The 25,533-nt window shown below is 34.9% G+C and overlaps 1 protein-coding gene across 1 annotated transcript; it reads left to right on the top strand.

Annotated features, from left to right (window-relative positions):
* Positions 1–11,119: 11,119 nt before the first annotated feature.
* LOC141719167 (uncharacterized) lies at positions 11,120–12,528 on the top strand. Its single transcript, XM_074521550.1, has 4 exons — positions 11,120–11,303; positions 11,361–11,659; positions 11,720–12,007; positions 12,187–12,528. The coding sequence occupies exons 1-4, from the start codon at positions 11,120–11,122 to the stop codon at positions 12,526–12,528; spliced, it is 1,113 nt and encodes a 370-aa protein (XP_074377651.1).
* Positions 12,529–25,533: the final 13,005 nt, after the last annotated feature.

Genomic DNA, 25,533 nt, shown 5'->3' with positions numbered 1-25,533 from the left:
TAATATAAATTATTTCATAAAACTTGGCATAGAAATCAATGAAGTCTAAACTATCACACTAATATGATTATGACTAAAATTTTAGTAGAATAATAAGAAAGTTTGAAAATGATAATTTATATAATCTTTTAAGTATTATGTATTCAAGATTACTAAGAAAAATTCAAAAGTACTGATTTTGTTAGTTACCAGTAATGTGAGTAAAGTTGTATTTATATTTTGAAAGTCATGGAAAATATTTTTTTATTTAAAGACAACTACTAAAATGAAATTTTTATAATCATTTTGTTTTGAATAACAACATTACTTTTACTTTTAATTACAAAACGTCATGGCATATTTTTTAATAAATGTAAACCACATATATTTTACATCTATAAATTATATATCCATCTAATCTTAAAAATAGCTGTATAAAATTTCACGATTTTTGAAAACATAATTATATATATTTTACATCTTTATAATCTTAAATATGGTATGTATATGATAAATGTGAACTATATATAATCACTATTATACCTTTTTAGTAATAGAATATGAGGGCATCGTAAAAAACAATGTCGAAAAATTATAAATTAATATCTTATTTTGATTTTAACTCAAAAATAAAATTAGAATGTATTATTAGAAGAAGTATAAAATTTAGATTTCAAAATATGATAGTTATGAATAGTGGTTATTTCAAACTTTACAATCAACACTACTGTGAAAAATTCTAAAATAACAGCTATCAAAGTTATGATTTTTAAGAGCGTGAACTATGTATATTTCACATATTATATATATAGCATGACATGAACATGGTAAAGATGAACAATATATACATTTTGTTATTTTCTATTTTATAAAGCATACCATACATGATCTATATTATACTTTTTGGTTATTGAATACAATAGGTTATCGAAAATGCATACAAGAATTAGTCAATTAATATCTTATTTTAATTTTATTCTAATTTCAAAATTATTGTATATCCTTTATTTTTAACTTTAGTTACAGAATACGAGGTGTCGTCGAAGACGGCGCCGAGTAACTTCTAATAAATATTTTATTTTGATATTATTCCAATTTAAAAGATATTGTATATACTCTATTCTACGTTTTAGTTATAAAATACGCGGCGGCGTCAAAAACGAAGCCGAGAAACAGTCAATATATATCTTATTTCAATTTTCATTTAAATTTTAAATTATTGTATATATCCTTATATACCTTTTCAGTTTTAGAATGCAAGCCGTCGACCAAACTGTCAATAAATATCTTATATTGATTTTATTCCAATTTCAAAATTATTGTATATCTTCTATTATACATTTTTAGTTGCAAAATCGACGACGCCGAGAAACCGTTAATAAAAATCTTCTTTTTTGATTTTATTTCAATTTCAAAATTATTTGTCATCTTTCATACCATTTTAGTTGCAAAATACGACCGGTCATCGACGACGACACCAAAAAACTACCAATAAATATATTATATTGACTATATTGCAATTTTAAAATTATTATATATCCGCTATTATAATTTTTAGTTATAGAACACAAGGTGTCGTCGAAAACGAAGCTGAGAAACAGTCAATTAATATCTTATTTTGATGTCATTCCAATTTTTAAATCATTGTATATATTCTTTTATACCTTTTAATTGCAGAATACAATAAGGGTGATCACGGTTCGGGTTAAACCGCATAATCCGCATAAACCGAACCGATACTTAACCGACCCAAACTGAAACCGAAATGTGGTTTGCGGTTCCGGTTCAACTATTTTAATATCCGCGGGTAATGGGTTGGTTTTGGTTTGACCTTAATACAACCCGCTTCCGATCCTTAGTACTCATACCCATTGCCAGGTAGATGATTAAGGCCGTCTTCCATTTTGGCGACGGTTTAGAGTGGAGGTGGTCCGAGTCTGACGAGAGAGTATACCATAGGCCTGCGAGGGGGGGGGGGGGGGGTTGGGTAGGTATTCCTCTTGAGTACTGGCGTAGTATGAGGCCCAATCTTCATCAGTTCACGAAATCTCTTTGCTGGGATGTGTAAGGGATACCGTTCACCCAACTTGCCCCGAACTCAGTCAAGTGGATCTCCTGGTTCCTTGGTTGCTGTCATATGAAGGGTTTTCTGCCCACTTTCAAACTTTTCCACCATCTCTTAAAGATCAAGAAATCCAGCAACTTCCCACTCTATGAATTCACCTTTAACATAAATGAGTGTGGGTTTCCTGCTGATGCTCAAAATGTCCCCGGTCTTCATGCTGAATTCTCTCCGTGGTTGGCATCAGGAATTCATCTTTGTCCGGGGTGGGGACCTAGAGTTTATACCTGTATACAAAAATGTCATAAAAACTGACAGGTTCCCAACCCAGCGGCTCGGGAAAGACGCTCTTGCGAAGATGTTTGACTTCTGCGGGGCCCTCGGTGCATAATGAACCCGGAATAATTTTTTGTGTAATCAAATATTATATAATGCTGGATGTAAATACTTACACATTTTTGGAGTTTCACTGTTTGCATAGTTTCTTTGTCTTTATTTATGTTTCCCGGAATATATGCATTTTTGACTTGCTTTTTCCCTTGTGCAGCATCCGTATCTTAAACTAGTTCCTCCACGAGATGTCGCAGAAATTCAGAGAGTTAGCTGATAGGTTTAAGAGGATTGGCGGGGCAACCTAGCTTGATTCGGGGAAAAAGAAGAAGAGTGATGGAGGCAGTGATTCGCATCTCCGTGATACAGGTTCGTCTGGAAATATAAGTAAAAATTACTGAGAAAGAAATATAAGTAAAAATTTAATTTGATCAGATTTTTATAAAATTTAATAATCAAAATTGTGCACTACTAATTTCACATTCTTTTTTAATTCAGACATTTTTATAAAATAGACATATTTTATTCTGATACTTCATATCAAAATTATACATACGTTTTTAAAAATTATTGTATATCCTTTATTATACCTTTTTGTTTAGAACACGATACATCATCGAAGAAGATACCGAGAAACTGTCAATAAATATCTTTTTTTTATTTAATTCAATTTTAAAATTATTGTATATTCTCCAATATACCATTTAAGTTGTAAAACACGAGGCGTCGTCGAAGACAACCCCGAGAAACTGTCAATAAAATATTATTTTGATTTTATTCCAATTTAAAATTGAGAAAGAAATATAAGCAAAAATTTCAGATGATCATATTATGAGAAAGTAATAGAATAAGCAATCTCAATAACCATATTATTTTCATTTATAATTGAAGTGATATTATGTAATTGTATTTGTGGTACAAAATGTAAAATCAATTTTTTTGGTGCGAACACCTGGTATAGATAGTTATGTCAACTGTCTTGTATAAGTACTTTGGTCAAAATTTGGGATTTATATTTTTTTATGGAATTCTACGTATTAGTGTTTTTGTATGATTATGTCTCACAATAATTATTTTTGTTTATCTATTCATTATAAAAAATATGAAAATTATAAACTAAATGTTATGATTATACCTCCTGAACCAGAACTATTGCTTAAGTGCGGTTTACTTTGGTTCACGTGATTTGCAGGCTATTGAGTGAGCCCGTGGGGTTTACCCAGTGCGCACCCGAATGGTAGGGCCTGCGGGTTCCCTACGATAAAAAAAATTATTAACTAAATGAAAAATATTTGTTTATCTATTCATTATAAAAAATATAAATATTACAAACTTTTTACCATGAAGTTAGATTATTGTTTAAGAATAAAAATATATGCATGTAAATTTTTATTACCAGAACATTATTATTATCTTCATTTTAAGGATCAAGAACATTGATGAATTGTGTAACATCTGAGCATTGAAGTTTCATATACACACAAGAATAAAAAAAAACTTTAGTACTATAAGTTATAACAATTATTTAATCAAACTAATTAGTAGTGTTCAACAAACCTAAACATATACACAAAATTATCATATACAATACTATATGTGAATAAAAGTCAATGATGCAATAGAACCTATAAAATAGGAAATAATAGAATAAGTGCCGTGAGTAACAATATATATTACCTCCATTTTTATTAGAGTGATTGTTATTTTGTAGTTCTACAAAATGATAACCGGAACTTTTTGGTGCCGAGGACTGATAAAAGAATAGGAAATGTGTCAATTATATTTTAATTTAGACATAATTTGGAATCTATACATTTTCTTAATAATTTAATTTATAACTGACATTAATTAATTTATGCTATTGTTTAATTTGAAATATTTATTTTTTATTATATATTTCCAACAAAAAATTTAACTAACATCATATTGCATATATTCGTGGCAATATTATTTGAGAGACATTTTTCTAAACTCGACACTTTAATTATCAATGAAGAATAAAATATTCAAATCATAAAAAGAAATTGTAAATAAATTTATTTAGGGCTAACCGTAATAAATAACAAAATTATAATTTTTTTGGCTAGCATGCGAAGTTTTACCTACTTTTCTCATTCTCTCATCTCTCTTATTTTCTCTCACCCAGTAATATTCTGTGAAACTCTACATTTCTTTCTCTCTTATCTTTGAAAGGGGTTTTGCCTCAACCCATTTGTAACCATGAGTCACTCACTTGCCACCATATATTGACAATTAACATGTTAACATCATGTACATGCAATTAGACATGCTTTAACCACTCTTGGTACCCCTTTCTTACAAGTGAATTTTGGGCCACATTTTTGCTCTAATCAGTGACTTGTCACAATATTAGAGTCACTTTGCATAAGAGTCACTTGCCATCATATATTTGTACAATTAGTGGGTAAATTCAAACTGAACTATGTATGGTGTGGGTAAAAATATGGATGTAATATATATAACACATTTTTTTAAAGTAAATGTATGAGTGAAGTCAGCATAATGCATTTATTAATTTTTGTTGATTGGAAATTCAAAAAAAATTGTCTATTCAAAATTCAAAATTTTAACTTATATTGAATTGGTTGGTTAAAAAATTTGGGCCAAATTTGCAGTGTTTGAGATACACAAGACATTGCAAATCCTAGTATATAGTCTTATGTAATTGTAGTATTTGAGATATATATATATATATATATATATATATATATATATATAAGAATTTACTCCTTCGACAACCATCTTATATGGAGAATGATGGAGAATAATTGAATTTATTATATAATCTCATCACAAATGTAAAATTTTATTTTTAAAAAAATATAAAATTCGATGCTAATCTAGAATAATAAATATAATAAAAAATTTAATAATTAAAATTTGATAAAATTACTTGATTTTAAATTTGATTTTACAGTGGAATAATTTTCCATATAAGATGGTTCTCGACGCAATAAATTCCTATATATATAAGATAATGCAAAAAATTAAGATCAGAATAATGTAGTATAATAAGTATCCAAATTTAATCTTTTTATTATTGTAATCATGGAAATATATACTTTTCTTTTCCAAAAAAGAAATTTATGCATTTTTTATGTTTTGTTCTTAAGAACAACATTTTGAATTATATAATATTTGTTGGACAATTACTTTGAAAAAAGTATGTTTTTAAGAAAAAACAAAAGTAAGTTTTTAAGAGAATATACCAAGTTGACTGGATTGGTACAAAATCTCTGAATAAAATAAAACACACGTTAAAAGATAGTATATTGTATCTTATGAAAAGTAATAATAATATTATTATAATCTGACCCGAGATACACTTTCTTGTACAATATTTATAGTTCATGCAATCTTCAGTTCTTCCAAAGTTTATAACTTCAATACACATCTTCCTGCAGTATAGTACAAGTGTACATTATATTATGGCCACCAAAGACTTCCAACAATCTCCTTCCTCCCAGTCCCAGCCCTCCAAAGCCTTTCCTTTGGAGATGGAAGGTGATACAAAGGAAGGTGATGATGTTGTCCAACCCCAAAACCAACCAATCTCAAATGCACCACCATAACTTCAACAACCAATAAATTACCAGGAACCAAAAGAGAAAAAAGAAAAAAAGATGTATCCTTGTCGTTACTGCGACAAAACCTTCTCTTCACCAATGGCCCTTGGAGGACACCAAAATGGGCACAAGAGGCAATGGGCTGCGGCTAAGCAGGCTAAAATTCCTGTTTCTTACCAGCCCTACCCCTACCCTATCAATTATGCTAATTATTATGCAAGCTATCCTAACTATCCAGGAGTGGCTGTACACAATAACTTCTCACAGGGAATGAGTAGATATTCAATGACTTATAACAACTCACCTTATTATATGTCAATGGAATCATCCAGTTCTTCCACCAATACTTGGCGTCTCCCGGCAGAGTTTTATGCCAAGATGGTGACAGCAATGCGCGCCCTGAGTCTAGCAGCCATGTTGGTACTCTGCCTTGCATGTAAATGGAGCTCAGCTGCTGCTCTCACCATGGCTTCTTCAGTCTCTTGCTCTGTTCTGAATGTCCAGCCCCGTACCTCCTCTTCAGTAAAGGTCCCAGATGAGGACGCGCCCAGATATCTGAGGACGAAAGATTGATTGTCAGGAATTATCTTTTGGCGTTTGGGGGCGCTCCCTCCTTATCTGAGATGCTGACCACGGTGGTGTCAATGATCTTGGGAAGATGAGAAGGAACCACCACCGGTGAGGGATCTTTAGCTTTTGGATCAGACTTCGTAGGAGCCTGCTTCCTGGCTCTCAGTTTCTTGGAGGCCCATATGGTAAACCCTTTTGGAAGAGAAGTCATATCTGAAAAAAGACATATAAGATTTCATTACATGACGTTTCCAGAAATATAGACGCGTCTTAAAGACTAAAGCCGTATGGTAATATAAAAAATGATATGCCTGCATAATATGAGTTGTTTGAAAATAAAAACAAGGATAAACTAATTTTATGAGCACCTCAAAAAATTACCCAATTTATAATGATGACGCGCCCTGATGGGATAACGCGTCCATTACAGTTGCATGGATTATGAAGATGTGTATGAGACTTCAACCAAGTGTTCATTATGAATGCTAGAAAGTGCACTTTTTGTGAGGAAAATATAAGTGACAGACTTGCCACAGCATGACCATCTCGTAGCCATGCATATTATACAAGGACGCGTCCTAGATATGACGCGTCAAAAGTAAATATATGGGTTAGAAAGACAATGTATCACGCTAAATAAAAGTTATGCATGTAAAAAGAAGGGTGAACATACGCATGACGCGTCATAAACTTATGACGCATCCTATGTCTGATTGTTTATACCTTGTTCTAAGTCTACTTGTCTGCTGATGTCCAGTTGAACCAATTCTGTGGCATTAAGCCCTCTAGCCTTTTCAGAGGCCGTGAGAACGGGCTTTCCATTGTAAAAATCTCGATATTTGCAAAGAGAGCCAACCCTTTCAGACAAAGCCCCAATCTTCTTAAGGTTGTCCTCCGTGATCATGTCCTTAAGGTTGAAATGTTCCTCAGCGTACTTGAGTACCTTCTCTGCTCTCTTCTTTCTTTTTCCTGTTAATTCCTTTTGGACTCTTTTGTCTAAGGAAAAAATAAGGACTTGTTAAGGGAAGAGGAGATGAAAATTTTGTAAAACTGAGGACGCGTCCAGGTTATGAGGACGTGTTATATGGAAATCACTTACTTGGTTCCAAGTTGAAGCGAACCCGGGCTCTCTTGACATCATAGATCTAGAAGAAAGGTTCCTTCCAATCCCTTTTGTGGCTCACCTTGCCTTCATTGAAACCCTTATTGTTTAACCACTTGTTGACAATAATGAAGTGGTATCCAGGGATGGACTTTCTGAAGCTGAAGAAAAAGCTGAACTCCTTCATGGAGGGCGCGCCCAACCCAAGATTGTGGTACATGATGTACAAAACCCATGCTAGTTTGTACGAGTTTGGAGATAATTGAACTGGAGCAATGTCATACCATTTCAAAATCTTTTTGATATATGGGTGCAAGGGCGCGCCCACACCTACAGAAATGAGTTTTGGAGTTAGGACCATCCTGGGAATCCTCAGAGTTTCCATATTAAAGATATGGGGCCTCATCATCCTGAGAGGACGCGCCCAGATTCCCTCCATATCATAATAATTCATGGTCCACCCAATCTCTAGGTCTGTCGCAGTGGATTTCATCCCAACACAGACCAATTTGTGCTCTCTCATCCTCCAAACATTCTTTTCTGTCTCAGGAAGGTCCTCCAGTTCTTTCTAATAAAAATTAAGCTCTACATCGCTTGGCTTCCAATGTTCCAATGGGAAGACAGAATGTTGAGGAAAGATATGATATTTGTCAAGTTCAGGAGCCCTTTCTTCAAATTCACCTTCACTGTGAGGAGAAGGCGCATCCTGTAAGGGAGACGTGTCCTGAAAGGGAGATGCATCCTTAGCAGGAGATGCCTCCTGAGGTGAATTAGATGCGTCATCGTCTGGAATAACTTCATGTTTTTGCGACTGGGTAGAAGAAGGGATGACCTCATCGCCCGTCCAATCTTCAATTGCTTGACTACGGGTGGTTTGGGAGTTCCTTTTACATTTCTGTCCCAGTCTTACGCTCAGAGGAACGTTATCCATTGATTTAGAGCTTGAACTTGCCATAATTGAGGTTTTGGACTTCATAAATTCGAAAGCACGGGACTCTGCTTCCAAGAATGATTCTGTCCTATGGTGCTCAGGTGACTTAGGAATGAAAGAAATTCGAGGGGGAGAGTAGATCCCTATGCGCTTGTTAAGAGCCTTAAATGGATGGAAAGGTGACGAAGAAGACGTGTCCTCCAGCTAAAAAAAGAAGGAAGAAGATCTTGAGGATGTGTCCATGTTAAAGAAGAAGATAATAAAAATATGTAAAAAAAAGTAAGAGAGGAGATGGGGTGTTGTGAAGACGTGTCCTACAAATCTATCGCAGGAAACATAGTAAGATGACGCGTCCTAGGGTGACGACGCGTCTATTCAACTCTTGATTGAAATAACTAAAAAAAAATATATATAGGACGCGCCCTAGGTGGTAGACGCATCCACAATTGTGGGAATATAGCCAAATTTGGGGTAATAAACGTGCATCGAGTCTTCTTGGACAACGGGAGCTCTACGAACATCCTGTATTATAGCACATATAAGAAATTGGGTTTCTCGGATAGTGATATGAATTTTGAAGATGCACACATCTACGGTTTTACTGGAGAGGCAGTAAGAGTTATGGGTTCGGCTAGGCTTCCTGTCACACTTGGGGAAGGAGCTCTGTCTGTCACTCAAATGATAGACTTCGAAGTGCTGGATAAGGACTCCACGCACAATGTGTTAGTTGGCAGACCTTAGTTGCGAGCGTTCAGGGTCATAACCTCGATACATCATTTGATGATAAAGTTCCCAACACCTAACATAGTGGGAAGTCTGAGAGGGTCGCAATACAAATCACGCGACTGCTATCACAAGGCTTTTAAAGAATTTCGCAGTAGAAGGTATGAGGGAAAAGGTCTTCCATTTGAAGACGCGGCGGACATTCAAGAAAAACCAAGTGGGGAGGTTCATGCCCATTATTTTGTGGAAGATCTAGAGGAAGAAGAAACTAATATCACCGAGGCCCCAACTTTGATATTGGGGAATATTTCGAGGATCCGCAGAGTGGAGAAAATCGTGGTGAATCAATAAGAAGGGATTGTGCGAAAGGAGGTTAATGGAGAAAGGCTGGAAGGAAGAAGTGAGATTTTACAAAGTCTAGAAAGTAACCTCATGGTGGATGCTCCTCAAAGGCAGGACGCGCCCTAAAATGAAATTGAGGTTGATGCTCCTCAAAACGAGGACGCGCCCTCCACACCTGCATTGCATAAAGCCATGCCTTGTCCAGAGGTGGATGCTCCCACATATAGGGATGTACCCTCAAATGTAGGAATGGAAGTCGAGGACCCCCGGGACTTTAATTTTGATCTGGATCCCAGGATCCCTATGCCTGCCGAGAAAACGGGGCCGACCGAAGACACAATATCTGTTCCGATCGATAAAGATGACCCAAGCAAGGTTTTGAAGGTGGGATCTCAACTAAGTTATGAAACGAGGGAAAAGCTTACCCATTTTCTGATTAAAAATCTCGATGTCTTCGCATGGAGTCATTCAGACATGGTGGAAATCGACCCAGGGGTAATGTGTCATCGGCTGAACATTTTCCCTAATTGCACAGGCATACGACAAAAGTGTCGCCCGGTGAGCGGGGAAAGGGCGATAACATTAAAGGAAGAGGTAGATATCCTGTCGGAAATTGGTTTGATTAAAGATTCTTTTTACCATGAATGGCTTGCGAATCCAGTGCTTGTGAAAAAACCAAATGGGAAGTGGATGACGTATGTAGATTTCACAGATCTCAATAAAGCTTGCCCAAAATATAGTTTTCCGCTCCCACAAATTGATTAGTTGGTTGACGTGACGGCAGGGCATGCCTTGCTATACATCCTTCATCACTGATAAAGGGTTATATTGCTACATAGGGATGCCATTTGGATTGATCAACGTTGGCGCGACCTACCACCGGTTGGTGAACATGATGTTCAAGAATCATTTGGAGAACCATGGAGGTATATGTGGACGATATGTTGGTAAAGTCCAAAGAGGCAAACGATCATGTCGAACACTTGATTGAAATGTTTAACATTCTAAGAAGGTATCGCATAAAGTTGAATCCACAGAAGTGCGTGTTCGGTGGGGAGTCATGCAAGTTTCTTGGGTTTATCGTCAATCATAGAGGAATTGAAGCTAACCCTGCAAAGATCAAAGCACTGCTAGACATGAAATCTCCCACCACTGTAAAGCAGGTGCAAAGCCTAACTGGAAGGATTGCCGTGTTGAACCGATTTGTCTCTAAATCATCTGAGAGGTGTAAAGAATTCTTTAAGGCAATTAAAGTGGCAGGGAAAGACTTTGTATGGACACCAAAAAGTGAAGAGGTTTTTAGGAGGATCAAGGAACAACTGGGGAACCCTCCCATATTGTCAAAACTATTAGATGGAGAATCCCTAATCCTATACCTTGTCGTTTCCGAGTATTCAATCAGCGCTGTGCTAGTAAAAGAAAAGGATGCGCAACAATTACTAGTGAATTATGTGAGAAAGCGATTGCACGATGCTGAAACTCGCTAGACAAGTATGGAGAAGCTGGTTTATGCCTTGATCCTTATGTCAAGGAAGCTTCACCCATACTTCCAGGCCCATAGAATTGAAGTCCATACAACATATCCTCTGCGGCAAGTCCTTCATAAGCCAGAATCATCAGAGAGAATGTTGAAATGGGCTATGGAGTTGGGACAGTTTGACTTGGAATACATGCCCCGTACAGTGATTAAAGGGTAGGCCTTAGCCGATTTTTTGTTGGAATTTGATTCTGCAGTTGATGATAAGGCTTTGGTAGTGCTACATCCCCCTTATACTGAGGAGTTTTTAGAGGACTTTCCACATCCCTGGTGGATCTTGCATGTAGATGAGGTGGTTAATAATGGAGGAGAAGGCGCGTGCATAGTACTCATGTCTCCGGAAGGCCATCATCTGATTAGTGCAATTCACTTCAAATTTTATGCAATGAATAATGATACGGAATATGTAGCATTGATCAATGGCCTGAAGATCTCTTTGGAAATGGAAGTACGGAACCTAATTGCAAAAAGTGACTCGGAGTTGGTGGTAAACCAGGTGAATGGGGGATTTCAAGCTTGAGGACCGTATACGGAATTGTACTTGAGGTGCACGCAGCTCCTGATTGGAAAGTTAAAAGAGGTTAGGCTGGAATGTGTACCAAAGGAAAAGAACAACAACGCAGATGCCCTGGAAAAAATGGGATCCCAGGAGGCTGTGTTGTTGGGATCTATACCCCTAGAAATCCAGGAGATTCTTAGTATCCCAGAGGTTGAGGTGATGCAAGTAGATGAGGCTCCCAAGAAAACATGGATGATGCCCATTCTTGATTATATTCACAAGGGAGCACTTCCCGAGGATAAGTTCAAGGCTAGACGACTCCGCTACCAGGCCGCAAGGTATGTGGTATATGATGAGGTTTTGTATAAAAGGGGCTTCAATCAACCGCTGCTCAGATTTTTCGATAAAGAAGAGAGAAATTACATCTTAAGGGAAGTACATAAGGGATCTGTGGTAATCACTCGGGGGGTAACTCGTTGGCGATGAAAGTTTTATGCCAAGGTTATTATTGGCCCACTGTGAAGGAGGATGCCACAAATTTCGTTAGAGCCTGCGATCGCTGCCAATGTTTTATGAATTACTCATCTATGCCAGCGACGCTCTTGATGCCTATGGTGAGCCCATGGCGATTTTCTATTTGGGGGGTTGATCTTATTGGGGAATTACCTAAGGCTAAAGGAGATGTCAAGTATGCAGTGGTTGCGGTTGATTACTTTACTAAATGGGCAGAAGCTATGCCGCTGACGACTATCACCGCGAAGAAGATTAAAGAATTTATCTTCAATTCTATCGTGTGCAGATTTGGAATTCCTTACAAACTTGTCTCTGACAACGGAAAGCATTTTGATAGCAAGGAGTTGCGATAGTTGTGTGAGGATCTGAAAATTAAGAAGGAATTTACAACAGTCTATCATCCTCAAAGCAATGGACAAACAGAGGCCGTGAATAAAATAATGAAGCATACCATTAAGACAAAATTGGAGGAGCGCAAAGGAAATTGGCCCGAAGAACTCTCAAAAGTGATGTGATCCTACAACACTACTCCGAGATCTACTACGGGGGAAACTCCGTTTATGCTGACTTACAGTTATGAAGCTATGGTTCCTGTGGAGGTTGGCTCAGGGTCGCTTCGTAGAGATCGTTACAGGGAGGAAAATGCAGAAATCAACCAAAGGCTTCATTTAGATCTCTTGGAAGAAGCAAGAGAAAATTCTCAGCTGAGGCTCACGGCATATAAACAGCGTGCTGCAAGGTATTACAATAAGAAGATAAAGGGACAACTGCTGAAGGTAGGAGATTTGGTGCTCAGGAAGGTGATGAAAAATACAAAGAATCCCCGGCATGGAGTATTTTGAGCTAATTGGGAAGGACCATACAAGATAAAAGTAATTTTGTGGAAGGGTACTTATCACCTTGAGGACTTGGAAGGGAAGTTGGTTCCGCGAGCATGGAATGCGGAGCATCTCCGAAAGTATTATCAGTAAGGTGCGGCTTTGGCCCCTTACATATCATGTTTTTACTTTCAATTATATATTTAGGGCTATGCCCAGATTTTAGGCTAGAAGCAATAAAATTCCTGCAAACCTAGGGGGGTAGTGCATGTACTACTTACCTTAAAACTAGTTAAAGGATCGTATTTTCGAATAAGTTCCTCACAGAGCATAGTAGCCATGGGACTGATGCACTTTTGACACTAGAGCGCATTATTCAATAAAAGCTATGATCATTTAAAATTGTATGTCATTTGAAATATTTTTTACATTGACACGACGCGTCCCACGTTACATAGGACGCGCCCATGGCTGATGTTAATGCTCCACTTAATAGGACGCGCCCTCTTGGGGTAATGCTCCACTTTTAACATTTTTGAAATGGAGTTAATAATATGAAGTAATTTTTTCCCTGGAAAAAGATAAGCGTCCACTACATAATTCATTAAATAAAGTAACATGGGAAACATGGATGATTTTTGATATAAAGGAAGGACGCGTCCAGTAATAGGACGCGCCCAATCTGGTATTTTATATAATAATTGCAACATTTCAACGTTCTTGTCTTCTAAAAAATGAATGGTTGACGCGTCCATCTATGAGGACGCGCCCACATGATAAAAATATTTAAAAGATATAAAGATAAGAAAATTAAGAACAATTTAAAGTGCATCATCCAACACATACACAGTAATAAGTTACAGCTTGCAGGGCTTAAAAGGGACCTACACCCTTGAGATAGTTCAGATAAAGTTCATAATAAACATAAGACGCGTCCTAAGCAGGAGACACGTCCTGATGTTTACCCTGGTCTTTTGGAGGAGAAGGTGGAGGCTGGGCCTAGAGTGAAGAAGGCGCAGGGGACGCGTCGTCCTCTTCCAGGCCTATGACAATCCTTTTGTTCTTGATAGAGTCTGCAGCCCTGATTAAGAAATCATTCACCCACTTCTGGGTATCTTCATCAAACTTGGAGAAGGTGTATTCTGGGTCATTTGCTATGAACCCGGAACACCACTCTTCAAAGCCATCTGTAAACCTATTTTGATACACCAATTTCTTCTCTTCTTTCCAGCCGTGCAGTCTGTCATCATTCAGAGTATCAAGCTCCAGCTGCATGGTGGAATTTAGAGTGACTACGCCCTCCATAGCCTTCTCCACAGAGACAACAGTACCTTCAAGCTATGCTTTCTCACCCTCAAGACGCGTCCTGTCTTCTTGTAGACGCCCTTTTCCAAAGATCTGATTTTGTCTTCGGCCTGGCTCTTAGCAGTATCGGTGACAGCAAGGTGCGCCCTGAGTCTACCAGCTTTGTTGGAACTCTGCCTTGCATGTAAATGGAGCTCAGCTGTTGCTCTCACCATGGCTTCTTCGGTCTATTACTCTGTTCTGAATGTCCAGCCCCTTACCTCCTCTTCAGTAAAGGTCCCAGATGAGGACGCGCCCAGATATCTGAGGACGAAAGATTGATCGTCAGGAATTGTCTTTTGGCTTTTGGGGGGGCGCGCCCTCCTTATCTGAGATGTTGACTACGGCGGTGTCAATGATCTTGGAAAGAGGAGAAGGAACCACCACCGGTGAGGGATCTTCAGATTTTGGATCAGACTTTGCAGGAGCCCGCTTCCTGGCTCTCAGTTTCTTGGAGACCCCTATGGAAAACCCTTTTGGAAGAGAAGTCATATCTGAAAGAAGACATGTAAGATATCAGTACAGGACGTGTCCAGAAATGTAGACGCGTCTTGAAGACTAAAGACGTATGGTAATATAAAAAATGAAATGCCTGTATAATATGAGTTGTTTGAAAATAAAAACAAGGATAAACCAATTTTATGAACACCTCAAAAAATTACCCGAATTATGATGATGACGAGCCCTGATGGGATGATGCGTCCACTACAGTTGCATGAATTATGAAGATGTGTATGAGACTTCAACCAAGTGTTCATTGTGAATGCTAGAAAGTACACTTTTTGTGAGGAAAATATAAGTGACAGACTTGCCACATCATGACCATCTCGTAGCCATGCATATTATACAAGGACGCGTCCTAGATATGACGCGTTAAAAGTAAATATATGGGTTAGAAAGATAAGTACATGTATCACGCTAAATAAAAGTTATGCATGTAAAAAGAAGGGTGAGCACACGCATGACGCATAATAAACTTATGACGCGTCCTATGTCGGATTGTTTATACCTTGTTCTAAGTCTACTTGTCTACTGATGTCCAGTTGAACCAACTCTGTGGCATTAAGCCCTCTAGCCTTTTCAGAGGCTGTGAGGACCGGCTTTCCATTGTAAAAATCTCGATATTTGTAAAGAGAGCCAACCCTTTCAGATAAAGCCCCAATCTTCTTAAGGTTGGCCTCAGTGATCATGTCCTTAGGTTGAAATGTTCCTCATAACCTTCTCTGCTCTATTCTTTCGTTTTCGGGTTAATTCCTTATGTAATTTTTTTCAGGGATTAGTTTCATAATTTCAGCCTTTTAATCATATGTAATTTTTTTTCAAATTTAAAATATATTTCGTTAATAATTTGAAAGAGGGGTAAACCCCAACTCATCATGTAATTGAAAATAAATAAAAGAGCTAAATAAAATTAATGAAATACTTTTCTTATACTTGGATACCAGAAAACAATTAATCCATGAATATTGTAATAATCCCAAGTATAGTATGAGATATAATTATACCTTTTTAAACATCATAAGCTTAGTACATATGTATATTTTTCATCGTGGATTTACTATACTTTAATGTTGCTACAGTTTAATATAGTAATTTTGTTTTTTCAAAAGTAAATGTATAAAAGTGTTAAACAGAATTATATTTACATTTTTAAAAGAGCTAATTAGTATTTAAATTTGATATTTATCCTAAAAACGCTATTTAGGGTCGTGGACAGGGTTTTAAAAATAATAATATTATCAAGGTGTTTATAATTCAAAAAATTATACTTTTAGATATAGTTACATCTAATACTAATTAAATTTTTTGAAGTTATTTAGTCAATAAAATATTTTAATGTAATATTATTTTTATTTAATAAAATATTATATCTTTATTCTTGATGAAATTAAAGATTATATTGTTAAAAATAACGATAATATATAAAAAGAAGTCGAAAGTTGAATTAAAATTAAAACTAAAATTTATTATTCATTTTTAAAGCTTATAGAAAAATTAATTAATTTTCAACGGTATCATATTAATCACAAAAAAATAGTTCAAGAATGATTTAATATGAAGTACAAACCAATAATTACAGAAAAGTTGTATTAAAAAGTTAAATTGAAAAATATAAACCAAAGATAATCCTACCATTTGCGTTCATGCATATTTCTTATGTTTACTTCTTATTGGTGTATAATTTTAATAATTTTTTATTTAATTTTTAAATGAAATGAAAATGTACATTCAGTTTTTAAAATAAGATAAGATGGAGGTTTTTGTTATCATTTGCTTTCTTTCTTCATTTAAAAAAAATATTGAGACCATTTTATTTTTTTATTCAAAAGTATTTTATATGAATTAAACCAAAGTATGACAATCTAATCACAACAAAATATATTATGTAATTTATTTTTTTATATAAATGGGTGAGTTTCTAGATAACTTGAACGTAACATTAAATTTATTAATTATTTAAATATCATATTGAAAAGTTAAAACAAATTTTCAATTACATAACATATATAATTTTATTTTTTTTCAGATTCGTATTATTTTGCAATACCTTTTAAACCAAATTACCTAAAACAAAGAAATTTTTATTTTTAATATAAATTATTTCATAAAACTTGGCATAGAAATCAATGAAGTCTAAATTATCACACTAATATGATTATGACTAAAATTTTAGTAGAATAATAAGAAAGTTTGAAAATGATAATTTATATAATCTTTTAAGTATTATGTATTCAAGATTACTAAGAAAAATTCAAAAGCACTGATTTTGTTAGTTACCAGTAATGTGAGTAAAGTTGTATTTATATTTTGAAAGTCATGGAAAATATTTTTTTATTTAAAGACAACTACTAAAATGAAATTTTTATAATCATTTTGTTTTGAATAACAACATTACTTTTACTTTTAATTACAAAACGTCATGGCATATTTTTTAATAAATGTAAACCACATATATTTTACATCTATAAATTATATATCCATCTAATCTTAAAAATAGCTGTATAAAATTTCACGATTTTTGAAAACATAATTATATATATTTTACATCTTTATAATCTTAAATATGGTATGTATATGATAAATGTGAACTATATATAATCACTATTATACCTTTTTAGTAATAGAATATGAGGGCATCGTAAAAAACAATGTCGAGAAATTATAAATTAATATCTTATTTTGATTTTAACTCAAAAATAAAATTAGAATGTATTATTAGAAGAAGTATAAAATTTAGATTTCAAAATATGATAGTTATGAATAGTGGTTATTTCAAACTTTACAATCAACACTACTGTGAAAAATTCTAAAATAACAGCTATCAAAGTTATGATTTTTAAGAGCGTGAACTATGTATATTTCACATATTATATATATAGCATGGCATGAACATGGTAAAGATGAACAATATATACATTTTGTTATTTTCTATTTTATAAAGCATACCATACATGATCTATATTATACTTTTTGGTTATTGAATACAATAGGTTATCGAAAATGCATACAAGAATTAGTCAATTAATATCTTATTTTAATTTTATTCTAATTTCAAAATTATTGTATATCCTTTATTTTTAACTTTAGTTACAGAATACGAGGTGTCGTCGAAGACGGCGCCGAGTAACTTCTAATAAATATTTTATTTTGATATTATTCCAATTTAAAAGATATTGTATATACTCTATTCTACGTTTTAGTTATAAAATACGCAGCGGCGTCAAAAACGAAGCCGAGAAACAGTCAATATATATCTTATTTCAATTTTCATTTAAATTTTAAATTATTGTATATATCCTTATATACCTTTTCAGTTTCAGAATGCAAGCCGTCGACCAAACTGTCAATAAATATCTTATATTGATTTTATTCCAATTTCAAAATTATTGTATATCTTCTATTATACATTTTTAGTTGCAAAATCGACGACGCCGAGAAACCGTTAATAAAAATCTTCTTTTTTGATTTTATTTCAATTTTAAAATTATTTGTCATCTTTCATACCATTTTAGTTGCAAAATACGACCCGTCATCGACGACGACACCAAAAAACTACCAATAAATATATTATATTGACTATATTGCAATTTTAAAATTATTATATATCCGCTATTATAATTTTTAGTTATAGAACACAAGGTGTCGTCGAAAACGAAGCTGAGAAACAGTCAATTAATATCTTATTTTGATGTCATTCCAATTTTTAAATCATTGTATATATTCTTTTATACCTTTTAATTGCAGAATACAATAAGGGTGATCACGGTTCGGGTTAAACCGCATAATCCGCATAAACCGAACCGATACTTAACCGACCCAAACTGAAACCGAAATGTGGTTTGCGGTTCCGGTTCAACTATTTTAATATCCGCGGGTAATTGGTTGGTTTTGGTTTGACCTTAATACAACCCGCTTCCGATCCTTAGTACTCATACCCATTGCCAGGTATATGATTAAGGCCGTCTTCCATTTTGGCGACGGTTTAGAGTGGAGGTGGTCCGAGTCTGACGAGAGAGTATACCATAGGCCTGCGAGGGGGGGATGGTTGGGTAGGTATTCCTCTTGAGTACTGGCGTAGTATGAGGCCCAATCTTCATCAGTTCATGAAATCTCTTTGCTGGGATGTGTAAGGGATACCGTTCACCCAACTTGCCCCGAACTCAGTCAAGTGGATCTCCTGGTTCCTTGGTTGCTGTCATATGAAGGGTTTTCTGCCCACTTTCAAACTTTTCCACCATCTCTTAAAGATCAAGAAATCCAGCAACTTCCCACTCTATGAATTCACCTTTAACATAAATGAGTGTGGGTTTCCTGCTGATGCTCAAAATGTCCCCGGTCTTCATGCTGAATTCTCTCCGTGGTTGGCATCAGGAATTCATCTTTGTCCGGGGTGGGGACCTAGAGTTTATACCTGTATACAAAAATGTCATAAAAACTGACAGGTTCCCAACCCAGCGCCTCGGGAAAGACGCTCTTGCGAAGATGTTTGACTTCTGCGGGGCCCTCGGTGCATAATGAACCCGGAATAATTTTTTGTGTAATCAAATATTATATAATGCTGGATGTAAATACTTACACATTTTTGGAGTTTCACTGTTTGCATAGTTTCTTTGTCTTTATTTATGTTTCCCAGAATATATGCATTTTTGACTTGCTTTTTCCCTTGTGCAGCATCCGTATCTTAAACTAGTTCCTCCACGAGATGTCGCAGAAATTCAGAGAGTTAGCTGATAGGTTTAAGAGGATTGGCGGGGCAACCTAGCTTGATTCGGGGAAAAAGAAGAAGAGTGATGGAGGCAGTGATTCGCATCTCCGTGATACAGGTTCGTCTGGAAATATAAGTAAAAATTACTCAGAAAGAAATATAAGTAAAAATTTAATTTGATCAGATTTTTATAAAATTTAATAATCAAAATTGTGCACTACTAATTTCACATTCTTTTTTAATTCAGACATTTTTATAAAATAGACATATTTTATTCTGATACTTCATATCAAAATTATACATATGTTTTTAAAAATTATTGTATATCCTTTATTATACCTTTTTGTTTAGAACACGATACATCATCGAAGAAGATACCGAGAAACTGTCAATAAATATCTTTTTTTTTTTAATTCAATTTTAAAATTATTGTATATTCTCCAATATACCATTTAAGTTGTAAAACACGAGGCGTCGTCGAAGACAACCCCGAGAAACTGTCAATAAAATATTATTTTGATTTTATTCCAATTTAAAATTGAGAAAGAAATATAAGCAAAAATTTCAGATGATCATATTATGAGAAAGTAATAAAATAAACAATCTCAATAACCATATTATTTTCATTTATAATTGAAGTGATATTATGTAATTGTATTTGTGGTACAAAATGTAAAATCAATTTTTTTGGTGCGAACACCTGGTATAGATAGTTGTGTCAACTGTCTTGTATAAGTACTTTGGTCAAAATTTGGGATTTATATTTTTTTATGGAATTCTACGTATTAGTGTTTTTGTATGATTATGTCTCACAATAATTATTTTTGTTTATCTATTCATTATAAAAAATATGAAAATTATAAACTAAATGTTATGATTATACCTCCTGAACCAGAACTATTGCTTAAGTGCGGTTTACTTTGGTTCACGTGATTTGCAGGCTATTGAGTGAGCCCGTGGGGTTTACCCAGTGCGCACCCGAATGGTAGGGCCTGCGGGTTCCCTACGATAAAAAAAATTATTAACTAAATGAAAAATATTTGTTTATCTATTCATTATAAAAAATATAAATATTACAAACTTTTTACCATGAAGTTAGATTATTGTTTAAGAATAAAAATATATGCATGTAAATTTTTATTACCAGAACATTATTATTATCTTCATTTTAAGGATCAAGAACATTGATGAATTGTGTAACATCTGAGCATTGAATTTTTATATACACACAAGAATAAAAAAAAACTTTAGTACTATAAGTTATAACAATTATTTAATCAAACTAATTAGTAGTGTTCAACAAACCTAAACATATACACAAAATTATCATATACAATAATATATGTGAATAAAAGTCAATGATGCAATAGAACCTATAAAATAAGAAATAATAGAATAAGTGCCGTGAGTAACAATATATATTACCTCCATTTTTATTAGAGTGATTGTTATTTTTTTGGTGCCGAGGACTGATAAAAGAATAGGAAATGTGTCAATTATATTTTAATTTAGACATAATTTGGAATCTATACATTTTCTTAATAATTTAATTTATAACCGACATTAATTAATTTATGCTATTGTTTAATTTGAAATATTTATTTTTTATTATATATTTCCAACAAAAAATTTAACTAACATCATATTGCATATATTCGTGGCAATATTATTTGAGAGACATTTTTCTAAACTCGACACTTTAATTATCAATGAAGAATAAAATATTCAAATCATAAAAAGAAATTGTAAATAAATTTATTTAGGGCTAACCGTAATAAATAACAAAATTATAATTTTTTTGGCTAGCATGCGAAGTTTTACCTACTTTTCTCATTCTCCCATCTCTCTTATTTTCCCTCACCCAGTAATATTCTGTGAAACTCTACATTTCTTTCTCTCTGATCTTTGAAAGGGGTTTTGCCTCAACCCATTTGTAACCATGAGTCACTCACTTGCCACCATATATTGACAATTAACATGTTAACATCATATACATGCAATTAGACATGCTTTAACCACTCTTGGTACCCCTTTCTTACAAGTGAATTTTGGGCCACATTTTTGCTCTAATCAGTGACTTGTCACAATATTAGAGTCACTTTGCATAAGAGTCACTTGCCATCATATATTTGTACAATTAGTGGGTAAATTCAAACTGAACTATGTATGGTGTGGGTAAAAATATGGATGTAATATATATAACACATTTTTTTAAAGTAAATGTATGAGTGAAGTCAGCATAATGCATTTATTAATTTTTGTTGATTGGAAATTCAAAAAAAATTGTCTATTCAAAATTCAAAATTTTAACTTATATTGAATTGGTTGGTTAAAAAATTTGGGCCAAATTTGCAGTGTTTGAGATACACAAGACATTGCAAATCCTAGTATATAGTCTTATGTAATTGTAGTATTTGAGATATATATATATATATATATATATATATATATAAGAATTTACTCCTTCGATAACCATCTTATATGGAGAATGATGGAGAATAATTGAATTTATTATATAATCTCATCACAAATGTAAAATTTTATTTTAAAAAAAATATAAAATTCGATGCTAATCTAGAATAATAAATATAATAAAAAATTTAATAATTAAAATTTGATAAAATTACTTGATTTTAAATTTGATTTTACAGTGGAATAATTTTCCATATAAGATGGTTCTCGACGTAATAAATTCCTATATATATAAGATAATGCAAAAAATTAAGATCAGAATAATGTAGTATAATAAGTATCCAAATTTAATCTTTTTATTATTGTAATCATGGAAATATATACTTTTCTTTTCCAAAAAAGAAATTTATGCATTTTTTATGTTTTGTTCTTAAGAACAACATTTTGAATTATATAATATTTGTTGGACAATTACTTTGAAAAAAGTATGTTTTTAAGAAAAAACAAAAGTAAGTTTTTAAGAGAATATACCAAGTTGACTGGATTGGTACAAAATCTCTGAATAAAATAAAACACACGTTAAAAGATAGTATATTGTATCTTATGAAAAGTAATAAACCCGAGATACACTTTCTTGTACAATATTTATAGTTCATGCAATCTTCAGTTCTTCCAAAGTTTATAACTTCAATACACATCTTCCTGCAGTATAGTACAAGTGTACATTATATTATGGCCACCAAAGACTTCCAACAATCTCCTTCCTCCCATCCCCAGCCCTCCAAAGCCTTTCCTTTGGAGATGGAAGGTGATACAAAGGAAGGTGAAAAAAGACATATAAGATTTCATTACATGACGTTTCCAGAAATATAGACGCGTCTTGAAGACTAAAGCCGTATGGTAATATAAAAAATGATATGCCTGCATAATATGAGTTGTTTGAAAATAAAAACAAGGATAAACTAATTTTATGAGCACCTCAAAAAATTACCCAATTTATAATGATGACGCGCCCTGATGGGATAACGCGTCCATTACAGTTGCATGGATTATGAAGATGTGTATGAGACTTCAACCAAGTGTTCATTATGAATGCTAGAAAGTGCACTTTTTGTGAGGAAAATATAAGTGACAGACTTGCCACAGCATGACCATCTCGTAGCCATGCATATTATACAAGGACGCGTCCTAGATATGACGCGTCAAAAGTAAATATATGGGTTAGAAAGACAATGTATCACGCTAAATAAAAGTTATGCATGTAAAAAGAAGGGTGAACACACGCATGACGCGTCATAAACTTATGACGCATCCTATGTCTGATTGTTTATACCTTGTTCTAAGTCTACTTGTCTGCTGATGTCCAGTTGAACCAATTCTGTGGCATTAAGCCCTCTAGCCTTTTCAGAGGCCGTGAGGACGGGCTTTCCATTGTAAAAATCTCGATATTTGCAAAGAGAGCCAACCCTTTCAGACAAAGCCCCAATCTTCTTAAGGTTGTCCTCCGTGATCATGTCCTTAAGGTTGAAATGTTCCTCAGCGTACTTGAGTACCTTCTCTGCTCTCTTCTTTCTTTTTCCTGTTAATTCCTTTTGGACTCTTTTGTCTAAGGAAAAAACAAGGACTTGTTAAGGGAAGAGGAGATGAAAATTTTGTAAAACGGAGGACGCGTCCAGGTTATGAGGACGTGTTATATGGAAATCACTTACTTGGTTCCAAGTTGAAGCGAACCCGGGCTCTCTTGACATCATAGATCTAGAAGAAAGGTTCCTTCCAATCCCTTTTGTGGCTCACCTTGCCTTCATTGAAACCCTTATTGTTTAACCACTTGTTGACAATAATGAAGTGGTATCCAGGGATGGACTTTCTGAAGCTGAAGAAAAAGCTGAACTCCTTCATGGAGGGCGCGCCCAACCCAAGATTGTGGTACATGATGTACAAAACCCATGCTAGTTTGTACGAGTTTGGAGATAATTGAACTGGAGCAATGTCATACCATTTCAAAATCTTTTTGATATATGGGTGCAAGGGCGCGCCCACACCTACAGAAATGAGTTTTGGAGTTAGGACCATCCTGGGAATCCTCAGAGTTTCCATATTAAAGATATGGGGCCTCATCATCCTGAGAGGACGCGCCCAGATTCCCTCCATATCATAATAATTCATGGTCCACCCAATCTCTAGGTCTGTCGCAGTGGATTTCATCCCAACACAGGCCAATTTGTGCTCTCTCATCCTCCAAACATTCTTTTCGGTCTCAGGAAGGTCCTCCAGTTCTTTCTAATAAAAATCAAGCTCTACATCGCTTGGCTTCCAATGTTCCAATGGGAAGACAGAATGTTGAGGAAAGATATGATATTTGTCAAGTTCAGGAGCCCTTTCTTCAAATTCACCTTCACTGTGAGGAGAAGGCGCATCCTGTAAGGGAGACGCGTCCTGAAAGGGAGATGCATCCTTAGCAGGAGATGCCTCCTGAGGTGAATTAGATGCGTCATCGTCTGGAATAACTTCATGTTTTTGCGACTGGGTAGAAGAAGGGATGACCTCATCGCCCGTCCAATCTTCAATTGCTTGACTACGGGTGGTTTGGGAGTTCCTTTTACATTTCTGTCCCAGTCTTACGCTCAGAGGAACGTTATCCATTGATTTAGAGCTTGAACTTGCCATAATTGAGGTTTTGGACTTCATAAATTCGAAAGCACGGGACTCTGCTTCCAAGAATGATTCTGTCCTATGGTGCTCAGGTGACTCAGGAATGAAAGAAATTGGAGGGGGAGAGTAGATCCCTATGCGCTTGTTAAGAGCCTTAAATGGATGGAAAGGTGACGAAGAAGACGTGTCCTCCAGCTAAAAAAAGAAGGAAGAAGATCTTGAGGATGTGTCCATGTTAAAGAAGAAGATAATGAAAATATGTAAAAAAAGTAAGGGAGGAGATGGGGTGTTGTGAAGACGTGTCCTACAAATCTATCGCAGGAAATATAGTAAGATGACGCGTCCTAGGGTGACGACGCGTCTATTCAACTCTTGACTGAAATAACTAAAAAAAAATATATATAGGACGCGCCCTAGGTGGTAGACGCATCCACAATTGTGGGAATATAGCCAAATTTGGGGTAATAAACGTGCATCGAGTCTTCTTGGACAACGGGAGCTCTACGAACATCCTGTATTATAGCACATATAAGAAATTGGGTTTCTCGGATAGTGATATGAATTTTGAAGATGCACACATCTACGGTTTTACTGGAGAGGTAGTAAGAGTTATGGGTTCGGCTAGGCATCCTGTCACACTTGGGGAAGGAGCTCTGTCTGTCACTCAAATGATAGACTTCGAAGTGCTGGATAAGGACTCCACGCACAATGTGTTAGTTGGCAGACCTTAGTTGCGAGCGTTCAGGGTGATAACCTCGATACATCATTTGATGATAAAGTTCCCAACACCTAACATAGTGGGCAGTCTGAGAGGGTCGCAATACAAATCACGCGACTGCTATCACAAGGCTTTTAAAGAATTTCGCAGTAGAAGGTATGAGGGAAAATGTCTTCCATTTGAAGACGCGGCGGACATTCAAGAAAAA

The sequence above is a fragment of the Apium graveolens genome, chromosome 4 (assembly GCF_009905375.1).
Source record: "Apium graveolens cultivar Ventura chromosome 4, ASM990537v1, whole genome shotgun sequence".
Classification (NCBI taxonomy): domain Eukaryota; kingdom Viridiplantae; phylum Streptophyta; class Magnoliopsida; order Apiales; family Apiaceae; genus Apium; species Apium graveolens.
The sequence above is the reverse complement of the archived record's forward strand: the minus strand, read 5'-3'. Positions and strand labels throughout refer to the sequence as shown.